This window comes from Pleurodeles waltl, chromosome 12, assembly GCF_031143425.1.
Source record: "Pleurodeles waltl isolate 20211129_DDA chromosome 12, aPleWal1.hap1.20221129, whole genome shotgun sequence".
In the NCBI taxonomy this organism is placed as follows: domain Eukaryota; kingdom Metazoa; phylum Chordata; class Amphibia; order Caudata; family Salamandridae; genus Pleurodeles; species Pleurodeles waltl.
In genome coordinates, this window is record NC_090451.1 from 79,800,899 (window position 1) to 79,827,412 (window position 26,514).

Consider the following 26,514-nt stretch of genomic DNA (forward strand, 5'->3'; position numbering starts at 1 on the left):
ATGTTTTTCACGTTTTACAAACTGTTTATTAAAAAAGGTATTTTACTTAGCTGTTCAAACGTAACTTAAGAACAGTGTTGTATAATTAGAAAAAACTATTAGCCATATCTTTATTGACATAACAAAATGTTACAATCGATCTAATTATAGTGGCGGAGGGTTGAAACAGTGTTTCTAAATTAAATTTTAGCCAAATATGTTAGGGGAACGATTTTATCCATTCACAGATAGTTCTTAAAAAGTGACATATCTATCAGAAGTCCCCAGGTGACTGATAGTTACCTGCCCCATTCCTATTACAAATTTCCAGGCAAATCATCTACAGGCATTGTCATTAACATCTTAATCATTGTGCATGCAGAGAATTTGTCAAATATGCACATATCCCTCTGAGGCATTTGCAACAGGAGAAAGAAATGACGACGGTAAAATGGTAATAGGGAGATTTCACTTGGATCTTCAAAATCGGATGATTATTTTTGATATCCCTGTCAAGTAAAATTCAGACAGAATTGCAAATCCTGGAGTATCTTTCGATACAATTTATAAGTAAAAAGTCGTCAAATATATATTGCCTTAAGCTATAATGTAACAATGAGGATACATTTTGTTTAACCACTGATAACCTAAAAATAAGGAAACGAATACTTAAAACACATTATAAATTCTGTTTTTGTTTTTTAAAGGAGGCTTTATTTTTTAACATATTGTTGACTGAAATGCAGGTGGAAGCTATAAAACTTCAGGACAGCATCAGTAAGAAAAAAAGACAACAGGACAGTCATAATCCTTTTTAAAGCATTTATTCAACTCTTACAAAACAGAATACAAAAAAATGTGGTATCCACGGCATTACGGAAAGGAAATAACTTCCCAGTGGAACCGTATCAGATGCCTGATACAAACAGTAAAGTGCTTATTTTTTTTCTTTCTTTTTATATTCTTTTTTTTAACAGTTTATTTTTCTCCTCTTACAACTGACGCCCCAGACACAAAAATCTCAGAGGCTTCAGATGTACAAAATCGACAGTGCATTTATTACACGTACTAGCGTGGAACCAGCTTTTTGGCAGTCTTCCTTTGCCACCTCCCCGATTTCAGTTAGCGTAAAAGGGGAATAAACAAGGAATGAATTCAGTTTGCAGAAAGACTTTAATAGTCAGAGAGAGAAAAAAACTGACATTGCAATGTAAACCTTAGAACACACCCTTTCCCCCAGCCCGTCTGAAGGGAATATGTGAGACACAGAGTGAAAAACATTAATTTTGATGGTCAACAACATTAACATTTATTCATTTCGGGTTACTCTTGTCTTTAATGGCAAATGCAGGCAACGACATGAAATGGCCTATGTGTGCCCACAACAATGGAAGCGCTAGCTAGACCCTAGCTTGCATTTGTATAGCTTGTTCAGGAAATTTTGCTTTGATCTGAAGACCTCAAACCAAATTTAGTGCATCAATTTTACCGAAAGCTGTAATCACAGTTGGTGGCTAGCTAGCTAGTATATCCCAGCCAACAGAAAACACATTTGCAAGGAATATATGGCAACGGTGTGCTTTTACCACAAATTAAACAAGCAAAATTCAGAAGCGTACAGGGCCCTATGGAAATTTAGATTCCTACACTCCAGATGGACTTGAAAAAGAACCCACAGTATGTTAAGTGCATTTATTAAGCATTAAAACCCCCACATGGTGATAAAGCTCTTTGTGATTGGTATGTACATTTTGGTGGAACGGGGGAAGTCTCAAGTTTTTTGAAGGGCAGGCGGTGCCTTACGACGCTGTTCAGTCTGTGCTGAGCAACCCTCAAGTTTAACACCAGCTTCTTGTAAAACATCCCAGAATTCCTACAGGCCCAACCGTCTCTGTGGCAGTCAATTCACCCACCCGCTACAATATACTTTTAGGTTCTTTGTCAGGTAGACCAAACTTGACATAATGTAGAGATCCAACTAGACCTGACCTCAAGTGCTGCAGAAAGCTGCTCAGCGTGAGAGGCCAGGCGACTCAAGTCCTGAATTGAGCAGCAAACACTTGCATGGGAAGTATGCATTTCCCCATGGGAGGGCTACTTCAAAAGTGGTTAGGGGCTAGATTTCACATACAATCAGTATCAGGATAGTCTGCCCAAACTTGTAACTGCATCTCACAACTTGCTGTTGTGGTGGAGTTTGAGGTGCACACATCCTTAGCCAGTCTAAGAATGATCCCTTCCACCTTCTTCCTGTAGCGCTTGCTTGCTACAAGCACTTTGATTTATTGTACCCCTGAACACAACAGTCGTCCATTGATTTTTAAAATATTTTTACAAAAGTAAACCAAAACGGATGCAGCAAACAAAATTGTCAAGGAACACAAAGCCAATTCTCTGAGGTATTTTTCTGAAGACAAATCTTAAAAGGAGACCATATTAGATTGTCAAAAATAAACAACATTTTGTGGCTACCAGGTGTTGGATTACTTTTCAAAATACAACCTGTGCATTCTCAGCCAAGGGCATTATTATCCTCTTAATCTGACATACATTGTCTCTCTCTATTCTTCCTCACAGCCGCATGAACAGAGAAATATATTGCAGCTGTGGTAACAGCACAGCACAACCATTTTAACATCCCATTCGCCTGCATCATGTCAGTCTTCCAGAATACGAGACACCAATAGATGCTAAACCTCAGGGAGATGTGCTCAGAGTTCCATGTGCACTGGAGCCAACATGGGAACACCACAAGGGTGTTACTTTTGGTTTATTGGCTGTTCACCTCTTGTTTTTTCTGGTCCCCTACACTAGCACCAAAATGCAAAGATATGAGAGTGCCCAGCAGGTGGGTCAGCCTGTATCATTACTATAACAAAACAGAAAGACCCCTTACACTTTTATAGGCAGAGGCTATAAGCAGCTGACACAGGATTCTCGCCCTGCAACCACACTACCATTTGTGCCAAAATTCACTTAACCAGACCTGATTTAAACCCCCTGCCAAAAATATAGTTATATGCCCCCCCCGACAAGCATTCAATCACCCGGAGGCACTAATTTCAAGGAATAATGTCCTGTAAGTTACTGACATCAATAGTGGACTAACACAGTGGGTTATTGCTGCAATTATAATTTCCCACCCATATAAAGCTGAACTAAAGGACTACTCAAGTATTTAAGGTTCTTCAAGCACCACTTGTTGCCAAGGCCACTTTAATAGCTCAATTTGCACGTTTGACAATATTTATATACAAAGCTGCACATACCCCTCTAAGACACTGAACTTGCAGCATTTAATGAAAAGATCTTCAAATGAAAACTGAACAGAGTCCCTTCACTCTTCAAGAACAGTTTATTTGGGTTTTCAAGGAGAAGGCACCTTCCGCAAAATACACAGAACATGCATGGCTCCGAGTTGTTATTAAGCCAAAACATATCAGTGCCTGCACATTGATAATCAAAATAACACCCCTAACTGACTTCTACTTTTGGACAGACTCCCTCTTTAAAGCCCTACTCTAACTTTTCGTGCCCTCTAAGTAAGAGGTGAAGTTTCTTCTTGACAAAGGAAGTTCCCACTCAAAACACAGTCCATTGAAGGAACAAAAAGCCCCACCTTGAAGATGAGGCTTTTGCTGAAGGCTGTGTTATTTTATTTTTATATTTTTTTGTCCCAGACCAAAACAAAAGCTTAGGGAGGCTAGTGTAACAGTAGGACAAACCCAGTTTTAATTCCTCTTTAAATTCAAGTGTATTGATCAACAACACCTGGCAGCCACAAAGAGAGACAGACGTGCGTCAATCCTCCAAATGAACGTCCGCTTCAGAAGGGATCTGTAAAATGCTGGTCAGAATCGACTGCAGTCAACAGGATTCCTTTTTTAAGTTGACAAGCCAAGAAAAGGGAATGACTAATCAGAGCTTAGAAATGGGCAACCACTCTAAGCTTTCTTATTGTGCGTAAAATGCTCTTCCTACATGCCCAGGACAACAGTCCTGTCAGGCACATGTGAGTAACACTACAGGGGAGTGGATCCGAGGGTAGTTGTGCCCCTCTCAGTAAAAAAAAAAAAAAAAAAAGGGAGCTTGGCAGTAGATGTGTAACCAAGGCAGCTAGCAGCGATTTACAGTAAGAGCATAGGTGTCAAGGGGTATATATTTCTTTACAGGAAATGCCATCTTGCAGTGCTTCTGCAAGCGCATGAACAGCTGAAAACATCTCTTCCACTGCAAGTAAATGTCTCAGATTGCCATATGACTCCATGTCACAGAGATCCCACTTTTTTAGTCTTGGTCTTTTCTTTTTACACATTTTTTAAATAGCTCCAATTGTTTTAATTGACCCTAACATAAACTACTGGACCTGCTTCCTCGCAATAACATATCGCAGGAAAAGGGTGCAAAAATGTGTCCTGAGCAACAGTCAACAACTGTTTGAGAACCAAAGGTACACTTGGTGAAAGAGGAGCTGTTTAATTTTCAGACACTCCTTGTCCCTGCAAAGGTTACTAATATAACCTCCTGGGAAAGAAAATATACACAAGTCTTATAAGGGTGAGCACATATTCAAATACGAGCAACAATGTCTTACGGGCTGGAAACAACCTAACAGGAGTCTAGGCACGACAACCCCAAGTACAATACAAAAGCCCTGCTTCCTGTCTCCACGAGGGGGAGCAATTGTGCGGACAGGCGTCGAGCAAACTAGCTTATAGAGAAACTGGGAGAGATCGTGGCAGACCAGTACCTTTTTAATTCGTATAAGGATGTTACAAAGAAAGGTGAGAGGTTGGGAGTGTGCGACTTAAACACACAATCTAAATAAACAAATGATTGCCAGGTGCTTCCTGTCCTCCCAAAAATGAAACTGACAGCCTTATCTCAGCTTTAAAGATTTGCTGGCTAGAGTGCCCCAAATGTATGAGACGGCAACGAATCATCTTTAAAATGAATTAGGCGAGAAACTAAAGTCTGGCGACTGGATACACTTCAAGTCACAAACCCGCAATCAGAGAGCACCTTTCTGACCCGTCAGTAGGCATGGATTGTACCACAGTCCGTACCAGTTGTTGCACTAAATCTCTCCAACTTTGAGTTACAAAAGTCTACTGCTATCTGCCGACTGACCCCTCTCTATTCACAAGTCAGTTTAAAAAAACTAAAATTATACAATTTACCAATGTATGATTGTATACAATTTCGTCCCGGCAAATACCTTTTGGGAGCTTTGGTAGTCACTTTGAGTTTGTGCAACCTTTTTCAGGGGTACCACAGTATACAGTTCTCCAAAATTCACTTTTATCTATTGTCAAACCTTCATTAGCCTTTGAGCCCCACCCCAAGATCAGTGTTCATTTATGCGTTGTGGAACGCATAATAGAGTGGGGTGGGAGAAGCTTGCACCGTTGCATGTAGTGGGAAATTAGAACAAACCTTGTGTCTGTCCAAAAAAAGTCATGCTGGCAAAATATAAAAATCAGATAAAACACTGGCCCCATTAAAAAAAAAAAAAAAAGAATGTTATTGTTTTCATTTTTACTGAAAATGTTAATAAACCTTCACGGAAGAATAAAACGATATAATAAAGATGACGGGCTGAATGCGCGTCAGAGATTACAACTGCTTCTTCAGAAGCATACCTGGCAGGCAGAGTTTGCTGCTTTTGACGGTGGTGCTTGTAAGGAGTGACTGGCATGAATATTGCAGCCTGAGGTTTACCAGTCCTAGGTGGATCCCTCCCCCCAATATTGCACAGCACACACTCCTGCCCAAAATTCTCATCCTGCAAAAAACACAAAGCAGGAAAATAGCAGTAATAAATACCCTCTGTATTTTTTTTGTTATCACAAGGTTTGTAGATGTAATTAATATATTCCTGGTGTGAGCAAGTGTTCTCAGTAGGTGAGCACAACCTGCATAAAATTCACACAAATCTAGATGTGCTGAAGCAGCAGGAAACCCACGATTATATCATAGTCAAACAAATCCCTACACTGTGCACACCACGCCCAATGATCTGTCAGACAGCACTAGGTTCATGACCACTGATGAGATTGTTCCGGGAACACCAGGAATCAAGGCAGTAACCATTGAGCAGCGCAACTAAGTCTATGCCTGTAGTTGTTTCTTAAATTTGTTGTTCTATTCTGCATTCTAGAATTGTCTCAGGTCGCCCACCTGGGGACATGCCAGTCTACCCAGTCTGCTTTCAGAACCCCCGCCTTACTGCCCAATTCAAACTTGCAACATCAGATTCTTCTGACGCAGACCCTATGCCAAAGCCTGGACTTCCCTAGGGGTTGGCTAGTCGTACAGCCACTTGAGTTGTGGCGATTGGGGCCAGTAAAACGGTGTGTGCATGCCGGTAGGCCAATGCCCCAAGGTTCCAATGTTTTAATGAAATATTAATTTTCCTGCCACGCTGTCACTTTTTACAGGAGCTATCAAAACGAAAGCAATCTTTAAATATTTAAGGGCCTTTCAGCAGCACTGGACACATAGAATCAACACTTCCTTTACTAGGCCCCAATTTGTGCTATCGTGCAGCTGGGGATTGTATATTCAGTCTAATGTTCCATGGATTCAGTGACCGTTCGACCTGTAAACCAAGCAAAACAATTTCCGCTAAGTGCTGAATGGCAGAAACAGAACACGGTCCAGTAAATGTATCTAGGCTTGCAACACATTTGGCAACCACAAGCTGCTGCCTTTGTTCTTGTATCACACGCCGAGAGACCAAATGAAGACTGTAGCTTAAAGTTGTTGTTAAATTGTTTCAATTGTTAAAAAACACTTTTGGACCAAACCTCTACACTGCGCGATACTGCACAGCAAGCAAATCTCCATTGGTTCACATTGCAAAACTTATGGAAAAAAGATGGCTGCTCTTCCCTGCCACATCCTCCTCAACTTCCCTCGCGTCAAAGGGCTCTACTGACGCCATCAGTGGAATCCCACTAACTACAAGGAGTGGATTACAAACCTAGTGTAGCGCATTGCATGGAAACAGTACTTGACAATCTGAAAGCGGGAGGCGCCATAGATTGACGGCTTGGCATCCCCATATTGCAGTGACTGGGTCCACTTCCTCCCGAAACAGATGCAAAACAATGTAGAAAACTATTTACATAAAAACAGCAGAACTCACAACTGGTCTGTAAACCCCCTTACTTTCCAGTCCATCCCATGTCCAAATATTGTCATTTCCATCCCCACCTCCAAGATGCCAAGTACAAGGCAGAGTTATCTTACACAATGACCTGTGAAGACTAACTATGAACAAGTTTTCAACTCTTAAGAACAATTAGAAGTTGGACAGATTACCAAATCTCACTCCAGACGTCTGATCATCCAACTGTGGAAATGCATCATTGCAAATAAATTCCCAGAGATTCACAGAATCAACCACATCTAACATGGGGCAGCCTAGATAAAAAAATAGTTAAAAAAAAAAAAATACACCTGAAACAGGAGTACAAAATCCCAGTAACGAACTAGCTCTGTCAAACATTGAGCTTTCCGAGCCCATGCAGACAATGCAATTTCCACTTCTGCAGTCCCTCTTTGCTTACCTAAAACTAAACGCAAACTTGGAACATGTTTTAGAGACTCCTGACTTAAGAGCAGAAAGAATTTGTAGTGCGTCCTAAGGAGGAAGGCTTGTTTTTATAGGATATGATCCAAGTAAAATGTTCAATGAAGGTCAAGGAGGACTGACGCCATGATGAGATTATTCACGCAATTAAATTATACATGTAAATGAAAATCATTTACGCAATCTTTCACAACCTCGACCATATGAACATAAGTTGAACACTCCCATAAAATGCGTAGATTTTTTGTTTGTTTGTATTTTTCCCACTTAGATGGTTTTTTGGAATGATTTTTTTTTTTGCATATTAATTTTTTTTAGCATAAAATATGACCATTCGCATCCCAAGTTTGAAACAACCAGCAGTGACAATACTGGTGATACACAAAATTGCTACATTTCTCTCTGTAACCCCCAACCCTCAATGGATTTTATCCATTACCCTCCCGATGCACCCAGTTTTGAAAATATGACCAAAAGTCTTTCACAGTTTGACGGGAGCAGAAAATACTAAAGCAATTGTTATTTTTACAAAAATAGTTTTTGAGTACAAAACCCCCCCATGAAGTTCAGTTACTGACTGCCCCTTCATGTCCATGAGATAAAGCAGGATTTTCTTCAAGTTCAATTTTTTCTCAATATCATAAAATAAAAACCTTTTTAAAAAGGAGGTATGGGGACTTGCCGAGGTGCATGGATCAATAAATATTTGGAAACCAGCCAGTGATAGGAAATATTGACCCAGCAATCGGCAGACATGATTAGCGAAAGGAAAGTAGGGAAGGGCCAAGACCCTTAACATACAAACATACAGACTGCGACAGGGGGAATAGGAAAGAAAGTGCGATTCTACATGCTGTCAACCATTGTACCGGGTGAGGAGCTCCCAGACCCGGACAAGGCCTTCTGCCTCCGCTTGGCCAGTTTGGATTCTGATGGCGGCGACAGGCGCATGGAACATGAGGTAGCTTTAATGACAATTGGTCGGTTCTCCTCCTCCTCCTCCTCATCCTCCTGGTGTTGGGTCAGCTGGCGATTCACAGCCATGGCTTCGGCAGCAAAGGAGGTGAGCTCTTTGGCACTGCTGTTCCTAGAGAAGAAAGACACGAAAGGGTGAGACCTGTTAGAGAGGAGCAAGAATTGTCAAAACATGATTGCACACTTATTGCGCAATAAGGGAGCCATCTCCTACAATGATGACATTTTTCCAGAGGCGTGCTGCACATGCCCCACATTTTCTTTTAGCTTTAAAAGTAACTTTACACTGTATTCAGTTTTTGTAGGGGTGCCATGAAGACTATGCAGGGTTGTTGGAAATGCCCGTAGGCATTTCAACTATTTTTTTTCCTTAAAAAGTGAGGAAACCTTGACATGTTGTGAAAGGAGGGGGAGGAGAGAATATAAATCTTTTGTGTGGTTTATGTCCTGGAATATGTTAGAGATTAGCCTTAAAATATGATTATTGCATAGCACATTACAGGTAGTGCCAAAAAGATGACTCTACCTTTACTGCCTACAGACCAGATGATTATGTGATTGAGTAAAATAGAAGAAAAACATTTAAAACTGCTGAGGTTGATCACCTACCTTTGTAAGATGATGGGTGTTGGGAGTGTGTTATCTGGAGCACACTGAAACAAAGTAAAGTCTGCAGTTAGATTAAAAGTTCACCTCCATCAAGAATCTCTACGCTTGTCCTTCTGTTTCAATCTGTTTGTCAAATGTTGTGAGGATGGTAGTGGTTGAGCTGTAACTAACTTATTTTAATTGTTTCAGAAAAGCCTTACAATTCTTTTGCTAAATAAATAAATGCTGAACAGTGGCAGATGGTGGTCTTCAAAAGCTTTTGACCCCCCCTCAACCCACAAACATTCCAGACATCAAAGCAACTACATTAAACTATATTAACTACATCTAGCCCAGTCCACTGGTCTCACAGATAGATTACTATTAAACCAAAGGGGGTAATTTTTAAATGGTGTTCAAGGGGGGGGCTAAATAAAATAAAACAAATCCCACACTAAGTTCTAAACAAATCATACCACCCTCTTGCATCTAAGCAAAATCCTTTATGCAATTTACGGTAGGCTAGTAGTCTCAGCTACAAGTACACGTTTTAGGTTGACAATTGATAACAACTTAAGTTCAACAGCATCTGATAAGGCAGAAAGTACAGGTGACTCACCCCCTGCAGCCAAGGGTGCTGCAGCACCTGGGCCGCACTGAGACGTTTCTTGGCATCCCGGAGAAGCAGCTTGGAAATGAGGTCTTTGGCGCCAAAGGAAATGTGGGCCCAGTCCTTGTCAGGAAATTCGTACTTTCCTTCTTGAATACTCTCAAACAGCATGTTCTGCAAATAGAAGTCAAGGCAGGACAAATAGAGTTAGACACCCGAGGGATAGGGGCACCCAACCACAAATGCCAACCCAGTGCCACGTGCCCCTACCTGGCAGGTATGGCATGCCTCTCCACGGTCCCACCCACAGTCACTGCCACAGTGCCCAACGAAGGGTGGGTAGCCACTCAGCATAATGTAGAGGATGACGCCCAGACTCCACAGGTCACACCGCTTGTCATAGATGGACGCCTCCTCGCTGAACGCTTCCACCACCTCTGGAGCCATGTACTCTGCAGATCCACACTGTGGTAAAGGAACGAGAGTGGAACTGTGAGCTGCAAGCATGTATATCACAGAAGAACAGGCCAAACTCTACAGAACAGATCTAGCCAGTCTCCATCCCTGGTACGGCATGGTATCCGCGGAGGGCATGGCTTTCCGCCACTGAGTAAGAAAACAAGTTACTTACTTGCAAGAATGGTTTTGCAACTTGAAGCAATACAGTGGTTGATAATAAAAACAAATGTCGACGGTAGATGTCAACATAGGTGGAGTCTGGCCTTTACAGCAAGATAGAATTCCATAATACAGACTGACTTTCCAAGACACAGCTTCCTAGTCCAGCTGGATTCCTTTAAAATGACAGCTGCTCACCACAGTGTGGCTAGACCAAGTTTGACTTCACTGAAGTATGTTTTTCAACAAAGGATGGCACACATGCCTGTCTCCCTAACACCATAAAAACTGTACAGTACAGTTCACCAACCCAGCAGGTCCTTCCTGCACACGCCCTCCAAATGGACATAGCTATACAATACTCTGCGACTCGTTCAACCTAGGTCCTCCTCGCCGCAGCATGTAGATTGACTGTATGTCTGAAGCTGGAGAGTTTGTGACATTCACAGCTGTATTTGCAAAAACAAAGGCTTTTTCACTGCAGTAATTTGGACCCAACCCATCAGAGTGGGAAAACAACTGACTGGTAACATGCACAGTATACCAGGGTGTAGAGGGGCAGTTCCTCTCCATCTGCACCTAATGGCCCTGTGGTCTCATGGTAAGCATGTTTTCTTCTCTGCAGAAACTTTGTTTTCTTTTTTTTTCCCATCCACCTTTTTGGTATGTAGCCAAGTATTTCAGCATCATGTCCTCAGAGCTTCCAGGAAAATACATTCCTTTCTGAGAAGGGAAACTGGTAATAAAGCTGAAGGCCTCACAGCTATTCAGGCAGTTCTGTCAGAAGGATGGCTGGGAGCCAAGAACTGTAGCAAGCCCCTCCCAGGGTTGCAAAACACTTGGTTGGCTGCCAGAGAAAACCTTCCCAGGTAGATTTTTGCACCCTCCCTTAACAGGGGATTGCCGCCTTTATCTGAGGCCAACCAAGGGCATTTGCCATTTATCCAGCTATACAGCTCCAGGGCCACCTCATTTCTAGCATTGTGGCAAGTTTCAAAAAGCAGCTAAAAGTAGGGCGACCTGGGGTAAACAGAAGTGTCAAACCTCAATTCCCAAATCGACAGCAAGTCAATTTACCGTTTTTATTTACTAACAGTAGGGTATCACCCATACTTAAGAAATGTTGATGGGGCCAGCCAGAGAAGGGAGACATGAGTTATTTTACCCAGTCCTGCATCACTAGCAGTCAGCAATAGGCATCCTAGAATGTTCCTTTGATGACGTCACTGTTAGTTTGGAGGCATTTTGTGACTTCATTCATTGGACGGCTCCCTCAGTTTTCGAAACACTTCAGAACCCAACCAGCAGATAGTAGAATGATATCCTACATGTAAATCCAGTTTACACTCATGCTGCAAAGGAAACAGTCTGCAAATCAGCAAGGAGCAGTGGTAGGTTTTTGAATGGCCTCCTTGAATTTATGCAAGAGCCATACTTTCTGGTTAGGAAGACGATTCTCACGCAGCTTTCCAGACCGTCTCCTAGCAATAACCCAGCAGCAAGCAGTCATTAACATATAATCCACACCCAACCTTGCTATAATAATCATCTTCAAAACCAGGTCAGGTAATTCCCAAGAGGAGGGCAGTGCTTGAACAGCTACCCAGTCTTCCTCATGTCTCCCTGCGAAGCACTGCCTTAGGTCATTTGTAGTTTTATCACCAATGAAAATGCCCAGCTTACATGCTGAGCGTTGTAAAGTCCTCCCCCCCGCCCCCAAGGTAGCAGCCACCAATCACAGCTGGATAAAGAGAGGGTAGAGCGCGTGCCGCAATAATCAGTGATAACTGCAGTCCTCCCATTAGAGCTGAAATACAGGCTCCCCGATGAGAACGTCCACTAAAGCTCAAGTTCAACTTTTATGTATTTCTGAAGTTTTTTTTATATAGCGCTCTTACACCTCAATGAGTAGCAGAGCGCTTTACAACAAAGGTTAACAGAAGATAAGAACTTGTTGAATATGTGCAAACGGAGGAGAGATGTCATGTAGTATTGGAAGGAAACTGAAAGCTAAACATTTGTGGTTTTCATCAGTAAACACGTAGGCAGTGACTGAAGACATTTATGAAGCGGCTGCAAACATTCCAACATTGCTACACTGGGAAGTACGAGATTTCCCCCCACAATTTTTTTTTTTTTAAATCGAGGGAATGGTTTTTTTCCGTATAACCCACAATAGTAAGTTTGGGATGGACAACATCTCAAGGGAGAAAAGCGGCATTAGTCGTTCAGCAAGCCCTCCACACAAAGGATCTAAGGACCAGGAAATATTTTCATTGCTGGACAGTGTTTTTTTTTGGCCAGAGCCCTCAGTGATTGTCTTCATAATACGCTCACAAATGTCCTTATGTAGAAAAACCAGTACATGGGTAAATAATGACTAGACCCGTTTCCCGGACTCCCTCCTAGTCACGCCTTTGTTCTCGCGATAGTTTCTCTTTGATCACGTGGCCTACATCCACGAAAGTAGAAAATATAGCACCCAAAGGGTTTCTCTGGGGCAGGTGGGCATTGAGTTAGAGCTTTGCTGTGTGTTCAAATAAAACAAAAAACAGGCGACTGGGCACAGGGCCCGGCTACCACTGCGCCTGCACAGGGCAAAGCGCGCAGTCAGCATTTTCCGCTACAGACCCATGTCCTCAATAGACATAGCGCGCCTTTGTTCCACTTCTGTAAGCTGCTGCGCTCAATCAACAGCCAGCATGCTAAGGTAATGAGCATGCAAAAGTACACGAGGTCAGTGAAGGCCTGCACTACTGTGGCAGCCTGTTCTAGCTTAATTATATTTCCTCTTGAGCTGTATTAGCCTGGCACAAATATAGTTTAAGGTGTTTACCATATCGAAAAGTAATCCTACAGGTTATGTTTTTGCCGAAAAGGATAGGTTGCTAGATTAGTTTTACAACTGGTGGTCCCCAGAGTTTTGGGCACATGAAATCCTGTCAATAAATATTCAAACTGCATCCTGGGACCAATTTCCGATATGTGTCTATTGGCATCTTAAGATAACCATAGGTTTTGGTTGGTGTTTTAAATGAACCAGGAGTAACTCCTTTCTTTGTCTAGTTTAAACATTGATGAACCTTTAGTTGGCTTGCTGTTTGGTAGAAACCCTGTTAATCAGTAAGTCAATGTACCTAGGGTATTTTGGACTATAACATATCAGAAAGATTTACACTTGAGAAACTTTCAGAAAGAAATAGGATTTCTGTGAAAATTTTAAAGCAAAGAAGACATTTCAAAAGTGTGAAGAGTAAGAGACAAAGGGCCATAGGTACGAACACTTTTTCCCATAGACACAGAATCGGTAAAAATCTTTGCTACATCTGGCCCAAAGTATCAGGATCGCTTTTTGATTAACAAGAAGTTTACTGGGTGAGACAGCCATCAAGGAGTTAGGAAGCAGGCAATGAAGTTGGTGATAGGAAGGCAGGATGGTACTATATATAAGGCAATGCTATTAGATTATAACTTCGCCTCCCTTCAGCATTTCACCATCACCCATCCTAATGCAATTGGTTAAACATCTCCAGATATTAATGTCTCACTGCATATAAACAGACTCTTTAATTGTCGAACAGGAAGAGTCCTGACCGGCACATGCCAAACTCCAGTGAATCCCATCCCCAGACTGCTGATCAAGCAGCTGACCAACACTTTCCTCAATCACAGCCATGCTGAGTAGACATAACTCGCTTCCCGCACAGCCACTCCAGCCGCATATGCATGTTTTCACACTTGGAGGGGGAATTTTCAGACATGGAACGAGTGTGACATCGCCCGCGCACTATGGCCTCTTTCCAAGTTTTTGCACTCTTACTGATCTACTTATTCTTGCTCCACTGGTACTCTTGCCTATACAAACCCAACCGATACCCTCAAGTTTTAAAAAATGCACAAGCATCTCCATTGCTGGTGGGAATGCCAAAAAGATCAAACGATACCATCAAATGTGATAACATTTCTTGACTTAAGAATATTATCTGGTAGCTCTTATACTCGGCAATTACTTCACCTGGAGCTAAGGCTTTGATGTTGGATCCAACAAGCAGTTATAGAATAAATAAACAAGTTCTGATGTTGTTCACCTGAACAGTTCCAGTACTAGATATAAACTACAAAACTGGGAGACATAGCTGAGAAAAGTACTTGTTAACATCACCACAATGCCCATCAGCCTCCCATTTCCAAAATAAACTTCAGACCTAATTGGAAGGCTACAACTGAACTGCTGAAAGAGCCACAAGATCATACCAGGCAGGCAGCGTTCTACACAGATGCCAATAACATAGTTTGGTTTTGATCAGCACTTCCTGGACCAGAATGTAAACTTCATTTACCGCCGCGTCCTAAACCTTACAGTAAACCAATAACTTTTCTGATGTCTTGTCCACTTCCTGATTCTGAATTAAGAGCCTGGTTAGAAACAAGCTCAGGACAGAAAAAAAGATGCTACAAGATGGCCAGTCATCTGATAGGTTCAAAGTGCTCCATCAATTACTTTAATACTAAGGTTGGGAGCCCTTAAAATCAAACTAAAGCCCCAATTATATTTTATACATAAAATGAAGGGTGTAGATCAGAAGCTGGTAGGTGGCAATTCCGTGGATGGCGAGAATGTCCTTAACAAGTCATACTGAATGTAATAACATGGTTCTGAAACTTCTTAAATCCAGTTTACAGCTACTTGAACAGAGAACAGTAGTTCTGATTGAGCTCCCTTTTAGACGCGCTTGACACTAGTATTAAACGAGATTCAAAGTTTGGGTCTCTAGTTGGCAATGCCTTGCAACCTGTCCAAGTAGGGACCCTCACTCTAGTCAGGTAAGGGAGATACCTGCTCTGATAACCCCTGCTCACCACCCCGATAGCTTGGCACGAGCAGTTAGGCTTATCTCAGAAGCAATGTGTAAATCATTTGCACATGACACACAGTAATACAGTGAAAACACTACATAAGGACACCACACCAGTTTTAGAAAAATAGCCAATATTTATCTGTGTAAAAAAGACCAAAACTATAAAAATCTAACATACAGTGCTAAAGATATGAATTTTGTAAGATTTATCTTAAAAATACAGGTCCTTGAAGTCGATAGTCCCAGGAGGAGCTATCACGGCATTGTGATCAACAAAACCAATAGTTCAGGCTGGCCGCGGCGTCGCAGACCAGCTACGGTGTCGGGAACACTCGCAAACAGGACCTTGGATTTTCAGGGCATCGTGATCCTCGCGGTGAGCTCCGGAGAGCGCCGTCGGTTCAGGAGTCATCGGGCCATTGAGGTCACACGCGTTTCAGATCGAACTCCAGGCTGATTAAGTCAGGAGTGCTAGCATGGATGATGTCGGGCTGCGGTGAAAACTGGGACGATGCGACTTGCGGTGCCCACAGGCCAAGGTGCAGGCAGCGGCACAGTGGCGGCATTGAGCGGCGTCGGTGAGACCAGGGCTGCGGTGTGACGCGGGGCAGTGCGACGTGCTGTGTCCACAGGTCACGGTGCAGGCAGCGTCATCGTTGTTGTTGCTGAAGCACTGTTGTCGGCAGGCCTAAGTCAGGGGTGCGGGACAGGGTGGTGCTTCGTGACCCTTACGATCTGTGTCCACAGGCCACGGGGCAAGCAGGGATGCCTGGTGACGACACTGGAGTCGATGGTGCGGACGTCGGTGGACCGGGCTGCGGTGTGGAACGGGACAGTGCTTTGTGCGCCTCACGAGCGGTGTCCACAGGCACGGTGCCGGTGTCAGCAGGAGCGTCGTCGGGGAGGCCCAGTCTGCGTTGTGAGCAGGCGATGCTAGAATGCGGGGCCAACAGTTTGCGGTGCGAGCAGCGGCTCGGTATAGTCGTCTAGTGACGGCGTTGGTGAGACCAGGGTCGTGGTGCAATGGCAGATCACTGTGCAGCCCAGTGGCATCATTGGCGGCGTCACTGTGATTTCTCATCTTGAACAGCACAAAACACGTAGTTCCCAGTGCTGCAGGTCGAGGAAACTGCAGTCTTTAGTGTCCCTGAGACTTCCAACAGGAGGCAAGCTCTTCTCCAAGCCCTTGGAGAACTTTCTGAAGCAGGACACACAGCAAAGTTCACCCTTTGCACTCTTCAGGCAGAAGCAGCAACTGCAGGCCAGTCCAGCAAAGCAGCACAGCAAAGGGACAGTACTCTTCCTCCAGCTCTTCACCTTGGCAGAGGTTCCTCTTGATTCCAGAAAGATTCTAGAAGTCTGGGGGTTTGGGTCTTCTTCTTATACCCCTTTCTGCCTTTGAAGTTGGCAAACTTCAAAGCAAATTCTCAGGTGTTTGCAAGATCCTTCCTTGTCCAGGCCAGGCCAGGCCCAAGACACACACCAGGGGGTCGGAGACTGCATTGTGTGAGGGCAGACACAGTGCTTTCAGGTGTGAGTGACCACTCCTCCCCTCCCTTCCAGCACAGATGGCTCATCAGGGTATGCAGGTTACACCCCAGCCCCCTTTATGTCACTGTCTAGAGGAGAGGCGTGAACAGTCAAATTGTCAAACTGGCCCAGGCAGGGAACCCACAAACAGGCAGAATCACAGAATGGTTTAAGCAAGGAAATGCCTAATTTCTAAAAGTGGCATTTTCAAACTCACAATCTAAAAACCAACAAGATGTATTTTTAAATTGTGAGTTCAGAGACTCTAATCTCCATATTTCTATCTGCTCCCAAAGGATCTATGCTTTAAAGTTATTTAAAGGCAGCCCTCATGTTAACCAATGAGAGAGATAGGCACTGCAACAGTGAAAAACGAATTCGGCAGTATTTCACTCTTAGGACATGTAAAACACACCAGTACATGTCCTAACTTAAACATACACTGCACCCTGCCCATGGGGTAACCTAGGGCCTACCTTAGAGGTGGCCTTACATGTATAAAAAGGGAATGTTTAGGCTTAAAAAGTGGGTACACTTGCCAAGTCAAATTGGCAGTTTAAAACTGCACACACAGACACTGCTGTGGCAGGTCTGAGCCATGGTTACAGGGCTACTAATGTGGGTGGCACAACCAGTGCTGCAGGGCCACTAGTAGCATTTGATTTACAGGCCCTGGGCACCTCTAGTGCACTTTACTAGGGCCTTACCAGTAAATCAAATATGCCAATCATGGATAAACCAATCAACAGTACAATTTCTGTAGTGAGCACTTCCACTTTAGCAAATAATATCAGTGGCAAAGTGTGCAGAGACAATAAACCAGCAAAAACAGACCTGAAAAAAAATAGGAAGAATGCAACAGTTTTGGGGATAACCCTGCAAAAAGGGCCATTTCCAACATTAACTGTGCATTACATCTAATGAATAGCACATGGCTGCACTACACTGCGAATTTACATGTAACAGTCAACTTTACACCATTGCTATTTTTCTCTGCGGCAACACCAATACATGCCAACAGTTTAAAATTAGGAAGAACACAAGTGTCAAAGACCACAATAAAGCAGGAGACACAATTTAAGCCAAAAATTGATTTTGGCTGTCTCCTGTCTGAATTGTCTGCTATTCAGTGGACCAAATATAGGCTTCCTATTTTTTTTTTTATCTCCCACTTTCCTCTTCTAAAACGTTGGTATGTATGGAAAAATGTATACTGAGGGAAAAACGGAGGCTTAATTCCCCCCCCCCCCCCGAACATCAGGCAGCTAAAATAAATCAATTATTCAGTCGTCGCGCCTGCACTAATGCACGAGGCCTTCCGTTTCTACCCCCAACAAGGAGTCTCTAGTTGGCGGTCTAGTCGTTCTCCTGCGTCTCCACGGCGTTGCAGCGCGCGTCACGCCCCGCCTCATCGGCTGACTTGGTGTGACGCACTTTCAAAAACAGAAGCACGCCTCCCCCCACGCAGCCCGCGCGCCCCGCCTCGGCTTCCCATTGGGCCTCCGGCTGTTGCTACCCGGAGCCCGCGTCTGCCTCGGTGTTTTCCCCAGTGTGTCTCTTATCGCTCGGGCCTGGCTGAGGCCCAGCTGTCAGCGGGAGGGGGCCCTGTGCGAACACCAGGGGCAGTTACTGGAACCAGGCCGAGCTCCAGCGGGGGCGCGTGAACAGAGGCGCACTTGAACGCCCCCTATTCACCGCCACCAAAAATAACTTGAAAAGAAAAACGACACGCTTGAGTTTATTTACCGTTTTCGCCCCTAACGCTTTCTTAGTTGTTCTGAGCTGGTTTTATAATCGACCTGCCGTTCTGTTGAGGCAAACGCAGCCTCTTGGCCCTCCCTGCTTGGGCCAGGGCCTTCAAGGCCCAGCTGTGTGGCGGCCTACACAAACGCTGTATTTTTCCTGCCGTTGTGCAGTCGGCAGCTGTCCACATTGTGAAACAGTCTTTGAAATGCTCAAAGTGTTCCAGGCCTTGCTGCCCCAAACGTTTAAAAATAAACTGTAATTGTACTCTTATCTAAAGTGTGACTCCGATCCACGCATGGCAGACGCCACCGGCCAGGCTTGTTTGCTACTAGTAGGATGTGGGCGCCAGGATTCTAGCGCTAAGACTGCTGTGGGGTAAAAAGTAAAAATGGCCATGGGGTGGGAACCACGTGACACTCGTGCTTTATCATAGCAAATATACTTTTGAAATTACTTTAATTTGGTGGGGTCTAATTGTTAAAGTCTTAATACATAACCTATCTGCCTAGGCCAGTGTGTTTCAAGGTTGGAAAGTTCGCTTCGGGCTAGGGCTGTTATTTTTGAGCGCTTTGCCTCAAACTCGATATTTTCCCGTTGATATCCCATTGGTGTTGCTCCTCTGAAAAAACTGACCTGAAATATATCTGTGTGCCCTTTAGGCTCCAGTGAAAATCTTTACCAACGTGACAGCAGTAACGCCCATCTCAATCAATAACAGTCTTTCCAGAACGGCAGTACCTCACGCAACACTCGTTACCATGAATGGCACTTCAGAAAACAAAAATAAGCTATGGTGGGGGTGGTAGCAACAATTGTGCTATCCTAGAATATTGTCTCAACAGTATACAGATTAGAATAAACTATAAAATATTAATATTAAGGCACACAGCCACCCGATACAACATAATGCAAAGCAGGCTTATCAAAAGTACCATATTCTGGACCATCAAAAACGAACCTGCGATTCAATAGGAAAAGACGATCTGATGCCCACTGTATATCCAAATAGGGGAAATGTTTCGAAAATATGGCCAGTAAAAATACTATGCAAACGTTGATGCCACGGTCAATTAACATGCTAAACGCCAACGCAATACATCTAAAATATATGCAGCCCTATACAAAGCGGAATCACAGCATGAAATACACAGACGATAGAAAAATGTGCAGAAACTGGCATTTGTCATCCACCCCACCCAACAAGTCGCAGTCTGAATTGGAGGCAACAAGTCAACATTTACTTGCCTGTATAAACTGGAAGATTCTGTATGAAAACTGGGGAGACTGCATTCTCAGGTAAGGGCACCAAAGTGCCAAAACGTCTTAAGTAAAATGCAATAGATTTCACAGTCCATTTCTGTAGTTTGAACTGGGGACAACTTGGTTTGATATTTCATGTCTTGAGGTGGGAAAGTTAACAAGGTGTTACGATGTGTTGCGCTTCTGCTTTTTATTGAAGCAAATTAATGATGATTTTTTGCCAGGTAGTACAAAAAAGCTTGTTGGGACTTTTAAAATAATGCATATGCAGTGTTGACTGTCTTTTAAATTTACAGTTTGACCCCCAAACCTCCTAATTTCACAGCTGTAAGCTACAGTGAACGAAAACCTAAACTCCTCTATTGTGGTCCAGTTTTACAACTTTTTTTTCTAGTTTTTCTGCTAATTTGTAGTTCTTGCCAGGTTACAACGGAAGACAGCCTGCACCAATAACGTACATGGAGGCTTGGAGCCCACCCGCTGCTTCCGTTGTTTGCTTGCTTTGATGTTTTTCCCTCCCCTTACTGTTTGCCCTACTCATGCTTAAGGCATAACATTTTACCATCCATTTGACTGACTTGTATCCTTCCACTGCTCACAGTTGATTGAACTTTTCATTTTCGTTTAGCACTCTGCAAGTGTTATCTAGTGTCTTCGCCCTGCAAAATACCCAAGCTCTGTGCTGCTTTTTAGGTCTCGGCTAGACAGTGCATGCAGCCAACCCATAGACTTATTTTTTCTGTGCTTGCTCTATTGTTGCTCCATTATCCTTTGTACCCATTTGTCTATGGCATGCATGGTTATGCATCTTCTTGTGCTTAGGCCCTCCTACAGTGATTGCCCCAAGTACTTGTCTTTCCATCCCTCCCATCTTAGGAGCTACCTTTTTTTGTGCTTGGGCACTCGACACAAATGCTCCTTCCCATCCACCCCAACCTTGTTGCTTCCATTCCTTCACAGATTGGTTTTATCATTAATTTCTTCTTGCAGTTTGTTCCCGTTCTGTAACTTATGGCTTTTTATTAATTAAAAATAAAATAGTTGCCGACATTCTGCATCATGAGATTGATTTAGTTGCAGAGCTCTCTCCCTGTAGCTTTCAGACAGTCCCCCTCCACTTTCCCTTTTTCTTTCCTAGCAGCTTATTTGATTCTATGATCGTGCCCCTGCTCCCCGTGACCCCCCCCACTGCTTCAGGTCTCTGGCACTCAACTTTCTTGTTTTTACTTATTTCCACACTTCACGCAAGTCATGCTCTTGTCTACATTTTACAAGTTGGGAAGAAATTAGCTTTTATGACAAAGGTTACAGTAAGCTGTGCTCCTCAGTGAATCTTTAGATTTTTTATTTTTTTTGGTGTGAAACTTGTAACAGACAGTAGGTGGAAAGGTATAAAGAGCCCCCAGTGATGGCAACCTCAGCCCTCAATGACACCCCCTGCCTTTGGTCTTAGCAATCAACAGCCTAACAGGGAACCCCCTCCTTTCCAAGGGCTCTATTAACAAACGCCTTCAGGGTCCCTGCCCACCCTGGACTTTCCACCTTCTAAATCTTTCACTCCCTCGGTTTGGCACACTTATTTTTTTTCTCAATTTCTAAGCGCAGCATCGTCCCCTTCATGCGTGTACATGTTTGTATGTGTGCATGAATGCTTAGTATCTCAGTGCGGAAGTATTGCTGTCCAGAGCTTTAGGTGAAATTAAAAAAAGGGGGGGGGTCTCTAAAAGGGGGGTGGTGGATAATCATTTCCAAGAAACATGCTCTACGTCATTAATGGTGTGGCTTATACCTATAAATTAAACTTCTGTGCTTCCCATAGGGTGCCACCCGAAAGGTGTATGCCACTCTAAGTTTTCTGTTATTGCATTCAGATATAAAACAGAACTGACATAAAACAAGCATTTGCAATGCAACGGGTCTCGCATTTGCTCAAATTAGAGCTATTAGCATTGTAAACGCCTAACCGGACTTTTCTTGCCGCACAAATTACAAGGAAAAAAAAAAAACAGCACTATCGCTGTTACAAGTATTCCTTTGGCTTTTAACCACTTCCATCGTGTTCACTCGTTCGTGGGCTTGTCTTTCAAAAATCCCTTGATGGCATTAGTAAATGCTTTATTTTTGTCCCACCTTGGGACGGTTTTACCATCTCCTTGCAGACTGGCCCTGTTACATGGGTTATTGCGTGATTGCCAATATACTTCAGCACGGGCCTTTTTTTATTTTTATTTTTCCTCTTCCTTTAGTACTCTGTTGCACTCAGAACATAGAACAGCGCAAACTCCAGCTGTGGTTTCAAAGCGCTGATCACACTTTTACCTAATAAGTCATTTCTTTTGGCTCTCCCCTTCACACTCCATAGCTTTCACAACACAAATTCTCAAAGTGGCTCTCCCGACATGGGAAGAGCCAATACTACAATATTCACTGCAATTGGGAAACTCGCCGCATAATGCTTTGCAGGCCATTACTTTTAGTAAACATTTTTACTCATAACTCAACCTGTGGTGGTCTTAGAATAATGGGACCACCACACAAACATTCAAGACAACGTGTTCTGTCTACATCATCTCTGGATCCCCACACTAGGTTAGTGGGGACCCCAAAAAAATAAATCCCAACCATTCAGTGTCTGTTTAAGCTCACTCATGGCTGGAACTTTGGTTTTACAGATGGGAGTAGTTTGTTATTTAAAGGTCTTGTTGGTAATATCATTGTTAGCTCAGAAAATGTGCAAGGCACTACGCCCACTGGGGGAGCTAAATTGAAAATGTCACTTACCCAGTGTACATCTGTTCGTGGCATCAGTCGCTGTAGATTCGCATGTTTTGCATAGCTCGCCATCTGGTGTTGGGTCGGAGTGTTACAAGTTGTTTTTCTTCGAAGAAGTCTTTCGAGTCACGGGACCGAGTGACTCCTCCTTTTGTCTCCATTGCGCATGGGCGTTTACTCCATCTTCGATTGTTTTTCCCCGCAGAGGGTGAGGTAGGAGTTCTATTGTAGTAATAGTGCCCATGCAATGGAGTGACTAAGTATGTACCTATTTAAGGTTAAAATAATATATATACAAATAGTTGAAGGTACCTTCCGAACTGCTACAGGCTCCCGGGGAGGCGGGTGGGCACATGCGAATCTACAGCGACTGATGCCACGAACAGATGTACACTGGGTAAGTGACATTTTCAGTTCGATGGCATCTGTCGCTGTAGATACGCATGTTTTGCATAGACTAGTAAGCCGTTATCTCCCCAAAGCGGTGGCTCAGCCTGTAGGAGTGGGAGTAGTCTGAAACAATGTTCTTAATACGGCTTGACCTACTGTGGCTTGTTGTGCGGATAACACGTCTACACAGTAGTGCTTGGTGAATGTGTGAGGCGTAGACCATGTGGCTGCCTTACATATTTCTTGCATTGGGATGTTTCCTAGAAAGGCCATGGTAGCACCTTTCTTTCTGGTTGAGTGTGCCCTTGGTGTAATGGGCAGTTGTCGTTTAGCTTTAAGGTAGCAGATTTGGATGCATTTAACTATCCATCTGGCTATACCTTGTTTTGATATTGGGTTTCCTGCATGAGGTTTTTGGAATGCAATAAATAGCTGTTTAGTTTTCCTGATGCTCTTTGTTCTGTCAATGTAATACATTAATGCTCTTTTGACATCTAAAGTATGTAGTGCCCTCTCAGCTACGGAATCTGGCTGTGGGAAGAACACTGGAAGTTCCACTGTTTGATTTAGATGGAACGGTGAAATAACTTTTGGTAGAAATTTAGGATTAGTCCTTAGGACGACCTTATTTTTGTGTAGTTGTATAAAAGGTTCTTGTATTGTAAACGCCTGAATCTCGCTTACTCTTCTTAGAGAGGTAATGGCGATGAGAAATGCAACCTTCCATGTTAGGAACTGTATTTCGCAGGAGTGCATGGGTTCAAAAGGTGGACCCATAAGTCTAGTTAAGACAACATTTAGGTTCCAAGAAGGAACAGGTGGTGTTCTTGGTGGAATAATTCTTTTAAGGCCCTCCATGAATGCTTTAATGACTGGTATCCTATATAGGGAAGTTGAATAGGTAGGCTGCAGGTATGCAGATATTGCTGCAAGGTGTATTTTAATGGAAGAGAAAGCTAGGTTAGATTTTTGTAAGTGAAGCAAGTAACCCACTACATGTTTTGGGGTTGCGTGTAATGGTTGGATTTGATTAATATGGCAGTAGCAAACAAACCTCTTCCATTTACTGGCATAGCAGTGCCTGGTGGATGGCCTTCTGGCTTGCTTTATGACTTCCATACATTCTTGGGTAAGTTGTAAGTGTCCGAATTCTAGGATTTCAGGAGCCAGATTGCTAGATTCAGCGATGCTGGATCTGGGTGTCTGATCGTTTGGTTGTGTTAACAGATCCGGCCTGTTGGGCAGTTTGATGTGGGGTACTACTGATAGGTCTAGCAGCGTTGTGTACCAGGGTTGCCTTGCCCAAGTTGGTGCTATTAATATGAGTTTGAGTTTGTTTTGACTGAGTTTGTTTACCAGATAAGGAAGGAGAGGGAGAGGAGGAAAAGCGTAGGCAAATATCCCTGACCAGTTGATCCATAGGGCATTGCCGTGGGACTGCCTGTGTGGGTATCTGGATGCGAAGTTTTGGCATTTTGCGTTCTCTTTTGTCGCAAACAAGTCTATTTGAGGTGTTCCCCAGAGCGTGAAGTAAGTGTTCAGAATTTGGGGGTGAATTTCCCATTCGTGGACCTGTTGGTGATCTCGAGAGAGATTGTCTGCGAGTTGATTCTGAATTCCTGGGATAAATTGTGCTATTAGGCGAATTTGGTTGTGAATTGCCCAACGCCATATCTTTTGTGCCAGCAGGCTCAATTGCGTTGAGTGCGTCCCCCCTTGTTTGTTTAGATTATACATTGTTGTCATGTTGTCTGTTTTGACGAGAATGTATTTGTGAACTATTATTGGTTGAAAAGCCTTTAGTGCTTGAAAAACTGCTAGCAGTTCTAGGTGATTTATATGCAGTTTTGTTTGATGTACGTTCCATTGTCCTTGTATGCTGTGTTGATCGAGGTGTGCTCCCCACCCTGTCATGGAAGCATCTGTTGTTATTACGTATTGTGGCACTGGGTCTTGGAAAGGCCGCCCTTTGTTTAAATTTATATTGTTCCACCATAGAAGCGAGAGGTAAGTTTGGCGGTCTATTAACACCAGATCTGTAAGGTGACCCTGTGCTTGTGACCACTGTGATGCTAGGCACTGTTGTAAGGGCCTCATGTGCAGTCTTGCGTTTGGGACAATGGCTATGCATGAAGACATCATGCCTAGGAGTTGTAATATCATCTTTGCTTGTATTTTCTGTGTTGGATACATGCGTTGTATGATGTTGAAATTTTGAATTCTTTGTGGACTTGGAGTGGCTACTCCTATTGTTGCGTTTATTATGGCTCCTAGGTATTGTTGTACCTTGCGCGGCAGAATGTTGGATTTTGCGAAGTTGACTGTGAACCCTAGTTTGTAGAGGGTTTGTATGATTTGATTTGTGTGGTGTGAGCACGTTATTAACGAATGGGTCTTGATTATCCAGTCGTCTAGATACGGGAATACATGTATTTGCTGCCTTCTGATGTGTGCAGCGACTACTGCTAGACATTTGGTAAAGACTCTTGGTGCGGTTGTTAAACCGAAAGGCAGTACCTTGAATTGGTAGTGTATTCCTTTGAATACAAACCTTAGGTATTTCCTGTGCGATGGATGTATTGGTGTATGGAAATACGCGTCTTTGAGGTCTAATGTTGTCATGTAGTCGTGTAGTTTCAGCAATGGTAACACTTCTTGTAGTGTGACCATGTGAAAGTGGTCTGATTTGATGTATGTGTTTAGTATTCTTAGGTCTAGGATTGGTCTTAGCGTTTTGTCCTTCTTTGGTATTAAGAAGTACAGTGAATAAACTCCTGTGTTTATTTGTGTGTTTGGTACTAACTCGATTGCGTTCTTTTGCAATAGTGCTTGAACTTCTATCTCCAGGAGCTCGGAATGATGTTTTGATAAATTTTGTGCTCTTGGTGGTATGTTTGGAGGGAATTGTAGAAATTCTATGCAATAACCATTTTGGATAATTGCTAGAACCCAAGTGTCTGTAGTGATTTCCTCCCATGCTTTGTAATAATGACCTATTCTTCCCCCCACTGGTGTTGTGTGGAGGGGGTGAGTGACATGTGAGTCACTGCTTAGTTGTAGGGGTTTTGGGGCTTTGAAATTTTCCCCTATTCCTAGGGAATTGCCCTCCTCTATATTGGCCCCGAAAGCCTCCCCTGTACTGTCCCTGGTAACTGGATGGTGTTGCCTGTGAGGTGCTGGCTTGTGTGGCCTGACCCCGAAACCCCCCTCTAAAGGGTGTTTTGCGGAAGGTGCTGTAATTTCCTCTGCTCTGCGGGGAGTAGAGTGCGCCCATGGCTTTAGCAGTGTCCGTGTCCTTTTTAAGTTTCTCAATCGCCGTGTCCACTTCTGGACCGAACAGTTCTTTTTCGTTGAATGGCATATTGAGAACTGCCTGCTGAATCTCTGGTTTAAACCCAGACGTTCGTAGCCATGCATGCCTTCTGATGGTCACAGATGTATTTATTGTTCTTGCAGCTGTGTCTGCTGCGTCCATGGAGGAGCGTATCTGGTTGTTTGAAATGTTCTGTCCTTCTTCAACCACTTGCTTTGCCCTCTTTTGTAGGTCTTTGGGTAGATGTTCAATGAGATGTTGCATCTCATCCCAATGG

General features: G+C 43.4%; 1 protein-coding gene across 2 annotated transcripts in view; it reads right to left on the reverse strand.

Moving 5' to 3' along the window:
• Positions 1–787: 787 nt before the first annotated feature.
• The window catches only part of MKNK2 (MAPK interacting serine/threonine kinase 2), a 44,223-nt gene continuing 18,496 nt past the window's right edge, over positions 788–26,514 (reverse strand). For both annotated transcript variants that reach the window (XM_069217005.1, XM_069217006.1), the window contains 4 exons: positions 10,020–10,214; positions 9,759–9,923; positions 9,161–9,204; positions 788–8,663 (listed from right to left, as the gene is read on the reverse strand). In XM_069217005.1, coding sequence (XP_069073106.1) covers positions 8,423–8,663; positions 9,161–9,204; positions 9,759–9,923; positions 10,020–10,214 — 645 coding nt within the window. In that variant the 3' untranslated portion in view covers positions 788–8,422. The remainder of the gene's footprint in view (positions 8,664–9,160; positions 9,205–9,758; positions 9,924–10,019; positions 10,215–26,514) is intronic.